Below are 15364 nucleotides of genomic sequence, written 5' to 3'. Positions count from 1 at the left end.
TTAGTCTTTTTTTTCTGTAACATAAATGACAAATCAGACATTTTCTGTCCACACAAATATTTAAACATCACTGTTTAAAACGTTTTATTTGCTAATAAAAAAAACAACAGAAACATGTTTTTTTTCCCCTAGTTGGTTTCATGCCAATTTGTCTTTATGGAGCGCAACAAATTAGCATGATCAAGAAATAGATCACATGCCAATCACACGACAGAGATCCCATGACAGTCAGATAGGAGCATGTCTTTAGGTGTGATTTCCTCAACAGCAGTACAATGAAAGACCAATAACACATTTCATTTTCTTAACAGTAAATATAATAAATGATAGTGTTGATTGAAGTCCAAATCGGACAGAAGTCCAACATTTTTAACATTGAGCCTTCTTTACGTCGACATGGCCTGACAGTCTGCATGTCAATGAGTCTAATTCAGTCTGTTTTTATCAGATTTAGTCAAATTCCTTCTTTAACCGTCCCAATATAGTCTGAGCATTTTTATACTTAGACATGCATGTTAAAAGTTTATGTCATAGTGAAGCTGAAGTGAAGGAAGCATGGCGCACAGAGGGTCTCGGACTGGACTCACACCTAATGAGGTGCACGCACACACACACACACACTCACGCACATATTTACCTCAGTCACTTTCGAGGTTATTTATATAGACTTACATTAATTTCCTGTAGACTTGCCCTAATCATAACCACTACCGGCCTAAACCTAACCTTAAGCTTAACCACTGACCCAAAATAGGTGAAAAGTGTGAAATTTGTCCCAGAAAGTAGCCTATGACACACACACACACACACACACACACACAGAGAGACGCACACTTTACTCAGACTCACTGGGCTGTAAAAGTGTGTCACCAGGAGAGCAGTAGTGTGTGTGTGTGTGTGTGTGTGTGTGTGTGTGTGTGTGTGTGTGTGTGTGTGTGTGTGTGTGTGTGTGTGTGTGTGTGTGTGTGTGTGTGTGTGTGTGTGTGTGTGTGTGTGTGTGTGTGTGTGTGTGTGTGTGTGTGTGTGTGTGTGTGTGTGTGTGTGTGTGTGTGTGTGTGTGTTAGCTGCACACTGATGGAGGTACACGCTCTCTTCTCTTCTTCTCTCTCGTTCTCTCAATGTCGTAGTCGGACCAGGTGTGAATTTGTGCTCCACGTGTGGTCCCACAGTTTATCCTCTCGCTCCTCCTGCTCTCATGAAACAATGTCATATTAATGACGTATTTAATAAATGATTTCCCACTTTTTCTCTCTCTCTTTTTATCTCTCTTCCTCTTTCCGCCCGCTCTCTTTCTCTGTCCTTTTTTCCCCCTCAGTGGCTCTTGTATCTTATCTTGTATCAGTATGTAAAAGATGTTCCTATTATTATTTTTGTGACCCTGGTTTCATTGCGAGTGAACAGTCTGCATGCTTTCGAAATGAAGATGAAGGTTACCAAACCCAGAATTACCATTTTTAGTCATTTATTTCTTCAGTGTCTGACTGCTTTCACATTTAAATATGGTGAATAAAGTAGGTTCAGTTTCACTTTAATCCTCATTTCCTCTTCCAATAAAGTGGTTTGGATTACTGGATTAAACCTGAATGGATCGCATGTGTTATGAGGCCTCCATATCTACTTCTCATCATAACAGATGAGGAATTATGGACAAAACTACCCCAAAAAACCCATTTCTTTCTACCTGTTTGATGATAATGAGGATTATTGTCTGTATAAAGAGTCTTTGTCTGCGACCATTTGAAAAAACATAAAACACCAAACAGTACTAATTACTTCCTGTCCAAATTCCGTGCAGTAGTTTTCTGAAAGCTGACCTTGTAGATGTGGAATTACGTAACGACATTAAATCACATGGTCATTGATTTACTCGAATTTAATCACTTTTCTGAACTCTGTGTCTTTCTCTAAAACGTTCCTCTTTCCATGTCACTGCCTTGTGCAAACTTGGCCTCAGACAGATGGTGGTTTGGAGTTACACTGAAGTCAGTTCCCTCTTCTTTTTTTTTTTTAAACCACAGCTCCTTGTTTTTCAGTTTTTTAATAAAAGAAGAAGGTACAGAGGACTCAATTTTACTTCAGTTTTTCATCAGTAAACATACTGACTCTTCTGTATCTGCTGCTTTTTAATCTCCAAACAGTTTTCATCAAAGTATTCGACACACAGTAATTAGTTAAAATCCATTTAAAGAAATAATAAATGTGGTCTGAGTTTGTTGCAGCACAAAAAAATGTGTAATTAACCACCCAGCTAAATTCAAATGATTAAAAAAGTTGCCAAATATATAAAATTAGGGTTGGAAATTGTGAAAAAACAGCTGAAGTTAGCTGAAGGAGATGAAAGGACTGCCCGACTGAACAGCCTCTGAGCTAACAACACTCATTACCAAACTCCTGTATAGAAATCCACAATTTAATATGAGCCTTGTAGAGTTAGCAACATGGATGGTATCTTAAAAAATGAAGTAATGTAAGGAGCTACTGTTTAATTTGGGAAATATTTTGTTCATAATGAGGACTTCTTTCAGTAAAAATGTAACTTTAATGACTTGTTAACAAGCAATCCATCACCAATTATCATGGTGTTAAATTGTTGATTTTTCAATGGAGTTCAGTGCACTTCAGTACGCTTCACCATTGCAGCAAAAGCCTCTCATGCCGTGCTTTTTGGTGTAACGCTGCCTGGCAAATGCTCTCCCTCTGACCGGAGACATATTGGCGACTCCAACCTTCAACAGACGCTTCAGCCAGGTTTAAAATAACTCTGTGTTAGCTAACATTGACCGAAAATGGCCCAGTCACCAGTAAAAGTAGCTTACCCAAAGTGAAGCTTAGTTTCCGTTTGATGAAAGTTTGTAAGACTATGTACAAATAGTAACTATGACTACGTGCGCTCTAGTGTTTATATAGTGAGAGAGGGGTCATGCTAGTTACCACTATACATCATCGAGCCCCTGTTTCAGTCCCACCCAAAAAATCTTGAACCCAAAAATGGTAAAAAACTGTTCAGTCCTGCATAGTTCATTCTTTCCACTCGTTCTCAGTAATTATTATATAACATGTATAATCTCTCCTTACGCAGACTTCAAAGGGAGCAAAACATTGTAAAACACAATAAATGTAACAATAAATCTTCATTCCTCAATCCATGTAATCCTCTTCTCATATGTAAACACCCTGCAAAGACGAGAGAACGTATTCGTGTTAATCGCAACACTGAATAAATGGTTTCTCTGTAATATCCGCACAGTGTTTCTGTATGTGCATATTTATATTCTTAAAACAGGGATTTGCTTTATGAATCATGCTTTTTGATTATGGAATAACATTTTAAAAAAGCACGATCAGATGCTTACATGCAAGTCAAATGTTTCTGTTTTCTTCAAGAAGACATTAAGACAGCTGGTCCACGTGGGAACCGCGATCCCATTTAAACAAGCTGATATCTAATTAACGTTTACTTACAAATTCAATGGAACCGCAGTGCGCACATAAACAGCCTTAAAGAAAGTATAGCCCACTACTATTTGTTAGACGCTCTGTTAACTTTTCATACTGACAACATTTTACATGTGCAGTTTTTGTTTTGTTTTGAGGGCCGCATTACTTTGTGTCATTGCTAGAAAGATGTCAGATAGCGTTACATGGTCATTGCACAAAAACTCAAGTTGCAAACTAGATAAATACACGACAGTAGCCCTCAGGCACGCATCAACATAATTCCTTCTAGATGTCCTTCTTCTTTCCCCCTTCCTTCCCCTTTCTCTTGTAGAGTGATATTAAATAGGACTCAGCATGGATGAATCACACATGAATCTTAATTGGTGAAATGTGACCGTTTAAATAATTTAGACGTATGTGCGGAGGGGGGGGAAAGGGTTTTCTGTGTGCTAGGAGTGCCGGCACCGTGCTTCAATTTTCCTCTACAATATGGCACATGCAGCGACATTCCTCTGCACAGGATGCAGCTTAATCGGATCCTCTCTCTCTTTCTTTCGTTCATGTGACCTTTCGCTGAGGAGTTCAGGAACATCAAACGGACAAGGGCGTGATTCGTTGTTATCTTTGTGCAAAGGAATGCGCCCAGTTTGTTCGTCTCTCCTTCCCTCCTTTCCTTTTTTTTTTTTTACACAATGGAAATGTATGAACTTCTAATTAATTGTGTGTTTTCTGTCCTCCTTCTTCTTCTCCTTTTTTTTAGAAAGCGGATCTTGGCCAGGTGTTACAGGATGCTGTCTACAAGCACCTGGAGCTGACGGAGAGAGACTACTTTGGCCTGCACTTGACTGATGACTCCTCAGATGCCCCTGTCAGTACAACATTTAAAATCACCAAGAGTGTGTGTGTGTGTGTGTTTGTGAGTGAATGAAGGGGACAAGTTGTAGTTTTTTCCAGCCATAAAAAGGCCATCTTTAAACCTGTGTGTGTGTGCACGAGGAAGCATGTAAGATCATATAAATCACAACTATCTAGACTGTACATTTATATCTGTGTTTATAATATACCGGTGTGCGTTTGTATCCATGTGTGCAGTATGTGAGTGTTTCTGACAGGTGTGTGTGTGTGTGTGTGTGGTCAGTGTTGAATAATTTAGCTGGTGTAGTCATGCCCTGGAAGCGTTATGGTGTCTCTAAGTGTCTCTTAATCAATATTTTACAGCGCTGGCTCGATCCCAACAAGCCCATCAGGAAACAGTTAAAAAGTAGGTGAAATCCACCAACATACAACCTTTAACTAACCACTTCAGACCATTTTTTCAGCAAACATCAGTGAAAGTCCTTAAAGCCAAACAAGTTCACTCAAGTCAGTCTTAATTGCTTGAATTTCAAAATTTTACCGGCTGGTTGAAGCAGCAGTCGTCTGCAGTCCGGTCTCAGTGGTGATTTAAAAAAAAAAAAAAAAACTTTGGTTTTTTTTGTGTGAAAATTCTGCATCTGCCTAAAGCAACGATTAAACTTTATTTCAACTCTTGTGTTGAACAATAAGCAGTAGAATTTGCAACATATAGAACATTTAAGAAGTAGCCTTGGTTGGATCCGCGGCTGCCCCTCCAGCAGCGACTGAACTGTAATTCAACTCCGCTTTTATGCTCAGTGATTGACTCATTGAGGAATAACCACAGGATTACACAGTGTATGAATATAGCCTCATGTGTTTGTATTCATGTATGTTTGCTTATGTTACACTCAGAGTCTTTTATTCTATCCGTGTACATCCAGTAAAGGTTAGAAAAACCTACATAAATAAAGTAGATCTATCAGTCAGTATCACCATGTCCTTTACTACATTTCAATGCCTGAGGTAGAGCTTCTTCTATTCAAACTGTTTTTTTTATCTTACACTCTGCAAAGTCTTGAACATACAGTATCTACACAATCATAATCTAATTAAATGAATTGAGTGTTCGGCTCATATAACCACACATGTTTTCTCAATCAATGAAATCTAGTCTTAAAATAAGTACAAAAGCTTACATTTCACTTCCAGCTTCTGTTCACTCACAAGTCTGCCATGTTGTGTTTTCCCCCCCCCCCTCCTAACTGTGAAGCATTATTTTTTCCAGGAGGGTCTCCCCACAACTTGAGCTTCAGAGTCAAATTCTTTGTGACAGACCCCGGTAAACTTCAGGAAGAATACACGCGGTAAGAGTTTTCAATTTTACAGTGGAAAAGAGTCTTATGTACTGAGTGTTTCTGCTTATAAATGTTCAGTATTATCTCTTGGAAGGGATTTTATTTTGGAAAGGTGTTGGAGCTGGATTTATTCTTGACACAAACATGTTTTTTGGATCTATAGATGAACATCAGGTTTCACCACAGCAACACTGAACGGATGTATCAAACATGATCAGGACTCATCATGCTTTAATTATATTCACCACATTAATGCATTCACTTTGTGATACAAGCAGCAATGGGAAGGTCTGACGTGTTTCATTATCACATATGAGATTAATACCGTGCAGGTGCTGCTATGGAGTACAGATGGCTTTGGAGAGAAGACTACTGAGTCTTTATTCAATTTTCACTGTGAACAATCTCTAAAAGCATTAGAAACATGTAGGAGAAACAGAAGTCCAACAGGTTAAAGCTCCTGGTAGATTTACAGCCATTACAACTAGTAAAGTAAAATTTATGTAAATAGTGCTTTTCATAGACATTCAGTCACAAGTGCTTTACATAGGCGAGATAAAACATACCAAAAAGACCATACAACAGTCCACACAATACACATACATCTACAGGTACATGTGAACAGGTGAAAGTGTACTTATATGTAGGATCATTTTATGGCAGATTTTCTCATCAGATTAAACGGTTGCCTACCAGTCATAAAAAGAAACTATTGGTATATCACCAAGAGTAGAGAAATATAATGTTGTTGACTCTAATATACAGTATGTTGCAGAGCTTTTATTAGATAAAAATACATAATAAGAATAAATTAAATGGTAAGTATAATTCCTTTCTGTAGATCTAAAGTTAAACAGTTTGAAACCTTATCCTTTCGATTGGATTAATGGGACCAGATCTTCATTTCTTCACTCATTAAAAAAAAAAAAAAAATTACAACCCAGTATGTCTGTTTAAAAAAAAAAAGCAAAAAAAAAAAAAGCCATAAGCTGGAATCCAACACACAGTTTTTGCAAACGTAACCCATGCGACTCTGCGTTTTACATTAACGCAGTGCAGAGGAAGTGTCACGGCACCGCCACAAAGCCTTTTTCTGCCTGGTATTTATGTCAGCCTCTCAGCCATGGCCTCACTCCCTGAGCCTTATCAACACTTTGTGTACAGCTTATTACAGTGAATAGCGAGCTTCGGATCTGACATGCTGATCTGGTTTATTGTACGTTCGACTGACGTACAAAACACACTCATGAGAGCTGTGTCGGACTATTTCTGGTGTAGTACACAGCAGCACTTAGTTAAATAGTACTGATACCTGTGGGGTGCAGTGGGTTAACCTCTCTGCCTTAAAACTACTACTCATTTTTCTTTATATAGGGACTCTGTACATGTCTAAAATGAGCTATTTCTAAGAGATGATCATTATTTGTGCCGTAATAAATGAGCTTATTGTGCTACTGAGAAAATAAAGGCCACTTTTAAAAGGGTTTCCATTAATTTTACATAACAGACAATTACATCAGAAGTGTCACCGTCATAATCTGACCGCCGGGCATCTGTTTGTTCCTTGTCTTTGCCGTCATATCTTCCATTTAAACAAAGGGAATGCTTCGCCAGTCCAATTATTTTAATGCAATGTGTTTTTTTTCCTCCCTCAGGTACCAATATTTTCTCCAGATCAAGCAGGATATATTAACTGGAAGGTGAGCATGTTGTCCCTTGTGTGTTAGATTTTTTCCTGTATAATCAGGGAGGCTCCGTCTGTCTCACATAAAGCTGCCAGATGCCCTCACAAAATTGGTTGTACTGGTGTTTGAGATCGTTGGTGGTCTCAAGAAAATGTGCGGATGATGTTTCTCGGTATGTCCGGAGAAAATAAGAGTTTATATAAGTTCGTACACATACACAGAAGTAGATATATAAACACCTCTAACTTGTTTTTACTAATGTAAATAAGTTATTTGTCTTTCTTGGTTCATGTTTTTTCCACATTTTTACATCACTGTTACTGTAATAAGTGAGCAACCTCTGCTATTTAAAAAAGAATTATACTATCTTTTGTATTAATTTAAAGCTGAATCATCTCTGTGTTTGTTTATTTATGTATAAATGTGTTTACATGTGTGTTCTGGCTTTTCAGACTGCCCTGTCCACACAACACGGCCGCACTGCTAGCGTCCTATGCTGTTCAATGTAAGTAGTGCTCCCTGGATACACCCCACTCTACATAACAATGGAAATGCAATTCATTAGGCCTCCTTTTAACTACTCACACTGTTAAATGTAATGACTGCGGTTGCTCCAGTGCATTTATAGCTGGTGCTCTGAAGCCATTACAATTCAATTAAGCCGTGCGGTGAAATGAAATGCAGTTGATATAAATATTCTGCATGATTGTGGCTTGGTTTTTTTTTGCAGTCCTGATGAAGTCACAATATTGTACAAAGGCAAAAGGAAAAGTGCTGCAACCGCAGAGGCGAGTGGATGTTTTGGGTTACAGGTGCAGATGTGCATTAAGCTCTTTATTTAAGCTCTAATATTTTATTTGAGTATCCAAATTTATAAATATCAGTTATGTTTAAGTGCAGAAATTATGAATAAATAAATGCTTTAGGTGTAAAATCGTACTAAATTTCCATGAACAATGTATGTTAAAGGAGAAATATTGTGCTTTCTGTTATTATTCACACTGTTTTGATGTGTGATGTCTTTGTGCAAAAGCTCCAAAACTTGACAGGAACATGTGTTAAAATGCTGCTCTGCTAGACAAAAGCCCAGAACGCTTCGTTTGGTGTGTTACCTCCACTTCCTCCCCATCATGATGTCAGATTGTTTGTGCAAGCTCAAAAACAGGCGTCCACTTTGTGAACATTGTTTCTAAGGATGTTCCACAGGTTGTTCACATTGTCCACTGACATTTTTCAGATCAGTTTAGGGTTTGAATATGTTTGGATGTTCTTGTGAAGTTTCCATTTCAAGTAAAGAACAAGAAAAAGAAGTTGAATCTTACTACTACTTCGACTGTTTGTTTACGTAGCCTCTGGAGCTGCCGCCGCCTGAAGCTAACCAATCAGAGAGAACTGAGAGGCTGCATAAAGAGCCAGTATAACTAGGGATGTATGATTATATTGGTACATCATCAGTATCAATTGATAAAGGCTTTAAAATGACATATCAGCATTGACCTGAAATGAACATATTTACCAATATAACAGGCCAATTTGTCGCCTCCACTACCTGGCTGTGTTTCCCTCCCTGGACTGTTCCCCCTGGCGACCCTGGTGTTTCCTTTGCAGGCTCCATTGTATTCAGCAGTTCGACATACCTACTTTAACCAGAGTAAAGAACTGGGGCTTGGTGTTCTGGTTGGATCCACATGGACAGCCGGGGCAGCTGACGCTCTGCTAAACTCCCAGCTAACCCCAACTCTCCATGTGGATCCAACTGGAGTATAGTATAACATAAGTATAACATACATAAGAAGGTTTTTTTCAGCTTTAAATAATACAAAGATATTCCAGTAGTAGTCCCAGAATAAAAAGATCTAGAAATGTACCTGATTTGAACCCCACATTTTGCAACAGCCACGCAGTTTACAGCTGAATAAATTATAGTAGCCTTCTGTAGCTCACCTAATTATTTACCAAACTCCACTGGTTGTTACACATTACTGCAGACCAACAGACCAGTCTGTCAGCGGACATTCAGCATCAACGCTAATCTCATCCACTGTTGTGATTTAACGTTCGGGTTAAACGCTGACTGGGCCCCTCTGTCGTCAGAATAATGACTCCCGAAACACTAGTCTGTCTCACTCAGTCTGTCTCTTTTTACCGCTGCTCATTGTGTTCAAGCAGCCTGTTGTCCTTTCTTTTATCTGTTTAGTCTTTTTGATAGGTTTCTGCTTATCCCCTTTTTTTTTTCGAGGCTCACCATTTACCCCCCCTTCCTCCACCACTCTGCTCTCTTTCTCGTTCATTCTGTCCTCTACCTCTCTGCTGTGTTTTGTGGGGAATTTGCACAGCTACACTATATAGGTCAGACAGGAGATTTGGCCTAGACAACCAACATCATCACACTACTGCTTTGACACACAAAAACACACACACACACACTTATACTCTATAGCTAGGTTGTCACTTCACTCTGTGCCAGCCCAGATTATGAAGATAAATGTTTGCTTTGGGGGGGGAATGGCTTGAAGCAGCTGCTATGCTGCTAATTCAGTTAGCTCGGCCCAAGTGCCAGCACTGATCACTCTAAATCCCACACTAAAGCTTGCATTCTCAAAACACCACAAATCCATTGCAGTGGATTACATTCTTGTTTAAAATGGACCAAATACTGTCTTAAAAACCACTGCAATAAATAACAACATTATGGTTAAATAGATGAAAAATAAATAAATAAAATGTGATTACCCAGTTTTATTTATTTATTTAAAGCATTAGTTGGGTGTTTGTATGATGCAACTTTTCACATTTACAGAAATGTTGCATCACCAAACACTTTTTCGTCTTTAATTGAGTTGCATGGTGTTACATTTGGTCATTTATATTGACAGTAGTGGATTGTGGAGGAGTAAAGAAAAAAAAATACAGTCAGGTTTTCTGTTGGTTGTTAATCGTTAAAAGACAAACACAAACACAAACACACACACACACACACACACACACACACACACACACACACACACACACACACACACACACACACTAAATTACCATCACTCTATGTAAATCCATCATCCAAAATTGACAGTTGTTAGTCATTATTAAAATCTTTAACTGAAGCTGGTCTTTCCTAATTTGAGCCAATCTACGTTTAGAGTGTGGACTTCACATTGAGAGATGAATCTAAAATAAAAGACAAGGTTTTCGGCTAATCTTTGTGCTTTAAATGTCTTTAACATTGAACTGTGTAGAAGTAGTAATTGCAGTATAAAATACACATCAATAAACGGGTGAGCTGGAATTGATTCATTGTTCAATATGCTTAGGCTACCGGCTAGTAGGTTAGTCCAGGGACTACTTGAGTGAATTGATGCTTTTGAGCTTCGACTGGTAGCTAGAGAGCTAATAGCTTTGGGAATTTGCTTTGAGCTCCTTGTCTCTGAGAGCTCAGAAAGCCAACAGAGATCTAAGAATCATTTCACTCTTTATGTTTCTTCTTGTTATCTACAATCACTCCTTTCTTTGTCCTGTGAAAACAGCTGTATATGTGTGTTTTATTCTTTGCACATTTAAAAGCCTCTGGCCATTTGCTGTATGAAATGGTGTGTTGAAAATGCCCAAAACATGAATATTCTATAATGCCATTCTTTATGATCCTGTAGTAAAGCTTAGAGTTTCCTCTTTTCAACAGTTCTTGCCATTATTCAATATGTGTTACAACACAGTGGAAGGCGTTTTCTGGCTGTCAGTTGAGCTAAAAACAAGTCTTACCTAGTCTGTTTCAGGCCACATTTTGGTCTTTGTCATGACACATAAAACTGACATCCTGACTGTCCACATCTGGTACCGAGCTGCACTCTGAATGCACTCTTCTAGTTGTCAGATGAGATTAAGGAAGATGGTTATGGGTAGCATGGTGTAAATGGTTTTCATTCCCAGTTGGCCATATTGGCAATGCAAACATATTTTGTCAGATCTACCACAAATAATCTGTCAGCTGAAGAGTCTTTCAAGTCAGAGAGAAAATTGTACCTGTCTCTGGTTGAATACCTAAAGACAAAGTTGTTAATAATATGAAATGTTTTTACACAACCAAAAGTTGCTTTTGCTGTGTTTTTAGTCTTTACTTGTTCTCATTAATGCATTATTTTAATTTTGGATCAATCAGTTTTTCACCTTTATTTGAGAAAAATAATGTTGACTAGAATTAAATTTGACATTAAATATAATTGTATGTAGAGCTGCAACGAGTACAGAACATAAAATGAAGTGCTATTTTGATAATCAGTTATTCAGTTTGAGTCATTTTTAAGTTCCAGTTCTTCAAATATGAATATTTTCAGATTTCTTTTGTGTTTTTTGTAAATAAACTGAATATATTTGGATTGTTGACTGCTGATCTGGACTAAAAAAACAACCAACTAATAAATTAACTGAGAAAATAATCATTAGTTATATAATCTCATGCTCGCTCTGTTTTTCCTCCTCTTTGCCTGCAGATTGAAACAGTATTGACACATTGACACATATTCATTTCTCCCCTCTCTTTGTGTAGCTGAGTTGGGGGACTACAGTGAAACGGAGCATTCTCAAGGTTATCTGTCTGAGTTCTGCTTCATCCTCAACCCCCCACAAGACTTCCACAAAGAGGTCGCCAAACATCACCAGCAGCACAGGTAAACAGGAACTGACACACACACACACACACACACACGCACACACACGCACACACACACACACACACACACACACACATACACACACACAGGGAACCGTGCATGTGCAAGAAAACCACTGAAAACCGATGCCAGTCCTTGAATAAGTTCTGTATATAGTGTTCATCTTTATGCATGTGCAGTTCCGCCATCATGTCAAATATTATTTATAATGACACTATTTGTTCTTGCAGTATAAGTAATGGTTTCTGCCATCAGTAGACACATGCAGATGCACACAAACACACTCAAATGGCTCATAATACACCACAGTTTACGTGACATTTTCCTTTCCATTACATTCTTTGATTACCCATTTCATGCTCTCTTTTTTCCCATTCCACCCCCCCCTCTCTCTCTCTCTCTCTCTCTCTCTCTCTCTCTCTCTCTCTCTCTCTCTCTCTCTCTCTCTCTCTCTCTCTCTCTCTCTCTCTCTCTCTCTCACTCTCACTCTTCTTCTCCTTAACACACACTCTTTTTTTTACCTACTCTGTCATCATCTCTCCTTTTGCTTCCACACACCACTGATCCCTGTCTGTGTTTTTACCCTGCTATTTCTCTCTCTCTCTCTCTCTCTCTCTCTCAGTGGTCTATCTCCTGCCCAGTCAGAGTTTAATTATCTGAACACAGCACGCTCGCTGGAGCTCTACGGGGTAGAGCTGCACTATGCAAGGGTAAGTAAGGTTTGATACTGCTTCTGGTAAGACCTCTGTGTGTCTCTGTATGTGTTAGGCTACTGTATAGTTTGTGTTTGTTTGTTTCTGTGTTGCGGTTTATATAGTTCCTTGTTGTATTTTCCCAGCAATCAATGGGGCATCACTTTTTCCTCACCTCCTGCACAAAAACCTGACCAGAACAAGATGATTTAATCCCATTGTAATCATAACTGATATCAGGAATTCCCAATCTGTAAAAGCTTTTCCCTTCAATCAATTACATCCTTTCTTGTGGACACTTGTGTAAAAAGATCACATGAAGCTGAGTTGACCACCTGTCAAATTTTAGAGCTGAACATGGCTCCAGCCTGATGTCATTTCCAGCTCCTCCCGTAGCGATCGGCTCTTCAGCTGGTGAAGGAAATGCAAACCATGCAGTATCAGCCATGATGTCATGGTGGGGTGGAGAGGGTGCTTAAAAACCTCTTATAGATTGGGACTTAAATGTTCCAATGTAAGTTTGAAGACACTTAAAAACAGTTGCCCACAAACTGACTGTCATACAGCTGCTCAAAGGTCATGAGGTGATGTTTGAGCTCAAGAAGCGATTAAAGGAAAAGTGATTTCAAGGCAACTACATGATTATTGCACAATTTTGTTAGGAGTACGCTTGGTGAAAATCATCAAATAGTTCTGATTATCAATTAATTGACTGATCATTGCAGCTCTACAGTCAAATAAAGACATTTATAAAAGATATATGTATTATGAATCTTAAAATAACTTCGACATTTACAAGTGAGCAATACAGCAATGTTTAACACTCATTTGAAACATGAAAGTCACTCCTGAAATGGGGTCACCAGGAATAAATTATCACTATAAACTCAACAGTCTTCTAGTTGGTTTCACGTGATTACTGATTGGAGAAACTGTGTCAGAGCTCACAGAAAGTCAGGGTCGTTACATCGATGAAGCAGCATTAAAAAGACATGTTTCAGTCAACCTTAGCATCACATTACACATGCAGTAAGCAGGAGTTAAAGTATTGTGCCTAATTTCAGGTAAAGAGCAGTTTCAAATTCATATTATGCTTTCAATTCAATACATTATATACATTTCCTCCTGGACAACTTTGCAGGCTCACAAATCTTTCCTTGTTTTAGTCCCCTGAGGAAGTCTAGTGTATATTGTAAAGAATTGCATTCCTAAATTATATTATAAATCAGTCTCAGTGGCATTAAACAAGTTGAAGGCTCTAATATAAATGTTTACTGAAAACTGAACCCACAAGTACTTGGTTCTTCCTGTCCTACTGTGTGTGGGGTTCTTACAGTGCCTCTACTCTTGGTTTGAGGCAGGTTTACCCAAAAGGGGGGGTGGGTGCAGGTCTGTTTTCAACAACCTCCCCATGTTGTGTAGCGGTGAGGAAGCCTGTACGAAAACCTCTTGCTCTTTATTTTCCTGTTGTACTGTCCTCCACCTTTGTGTCTCCACCTGTTCAGTCAACACACTATCTTAAAAAAAGAACTCCTTTCCCCTCTTTCAGGACCAGAGTAACACAGAAATTCTCATTGGGGTGATGTCCGCCGGCATTGTGGTTTACAAGAACAGGGTACGGATCAACTATTTCCCATGGTGAGTCACACACACACACACACACACACACACACACACACACACACACACACACACACACACACACACACACACACACACACAGACACACACACACACACACACACACACACACACACACACACACAAAAAGCCCCATAAAACTACATTAGAAATTACAAATCCTGAAACCATTTGATGAAGATTTAAAGTAAAGATTTTAACTGTGGGTGGTTTTGGTGAGAGGTTGCTTCAGGACCAATGTTGATCATATCAGATTTGTCATAGCTCAATTTTAGAAACTTGGCCTACTTCCATGATTTAATTTCAGTGAGGCAGTTGGTCAGGGTGGGGTGACTCGCAGTGGAGTTGGGTTTGGTGAATATGTAATCATCCGCATAGCAGTGGAAGTTGAGACGATGACAGCGGATGATATTATGAGCGGGAGTATGCAGAGGATGAACGGGACCAGTACGGTACCCTGGGGGACGCCTTGAGCCAGAGTAACAGTGGCAGAGATGAACTTGTTAATGCTAATGAAGAGGGTTGTACTGATGATGCCGAGGCTTTAAACACAAAATAGCTCTCCCTAGTTTCACTTTTTAGCCAGTGGGAAAACTCCTATAATATGATAATAACATGTATTATTATAAAATATAAAGAAAGAGATCACAACTCATGCAAAACATACTCCTTGACTAAGAATGAATCTGCAATAAATGGCTGTTTCAGATACTCAGTGTGACACATTAAAGGGGACATATTAGGCTTTTTTGTGATTTTCTGTTACTTTTATGCTGTTTTGATGTCGGATATGAATGCTAACTTGGTCAAAGGTCTAAAACTTGATATAAAAATGCTTCCTGAAAGTCAAAATCCCAGGTTGTTGCTGGCTCTGAACGCTTCTTCGCTACTTTGCAACACTACTTCACAACTCTACTTCCTCCTCATGATGACATCAGATTGTTTCTAAATGCCCACTAACAGCCATCCGCTCTGTAGCCTTTGTTAATAAGGTTGCCCCATGGGTTGTTTGTAACGTCCGTTCACATATTTCAGATTGGATTTCAGCTCAA

At 38.9% G+C, this 15364-nt stretch overlaps 1 protein-coding gene across 2 annotated transcripts in view; it reads left to right on the top strand.

Moving 5' to 3' along the window:
* ptpn4a (protein tyrosine phosphatase non-receptor type 4a) overlaps positions 1-15364 on the top strand; it is a 90835-nt gene that overhangs the window by 47552 nt on the left and 27919 nt on the right. For both annotated transcript variants that reach the window (XM_062431139.1, XM_062431138.1), the window contains exons 3-10: positions 4199-4306; positions 4657-4699; positions 5561-5639; positions 7286-7330; positions 7768-7820; positions 11856-11976; positions 12602-12689; positions 14221-14309. In XM_062431139.1, coding sequence (XP_062287123.1) covers positions 4199-4306; positions 4657-4699; positions 5561-5639; positions 7286-7330; positions 7768-7820; positions 11856-11976; positions 12602-12689; positions 14221-14309 — 626 coding nt within the window. The remainder of the gene's footprint in view (positions 1-4198; positions 4307-4656; positions 4700-5560; positions 5640-7285; positions 7331-7767; positions 7821-11855; positions 11977-12601; positions 12690-14220; positions 14310-15364) is intronic.

The sequence above is a fragment of the Scomber scombrus genome, chromosome 13 (genome assembly GCF_963691925.1).
Source record: "Scomber scombrus chromosome 13, fScoSco1.1, whole genome shotgun sequence".
Classification (NCBI taxonomy): Eukaryota; Metazoa; Chordata; class Actinopteri; order Scombriformes; family Scombridae; genus Scomber; species Scomber scombrus.
Note: the sequence above shows the minus strand (reverse complement) of the source record. Positions and strands in the feature narration are given on the sequence as shown.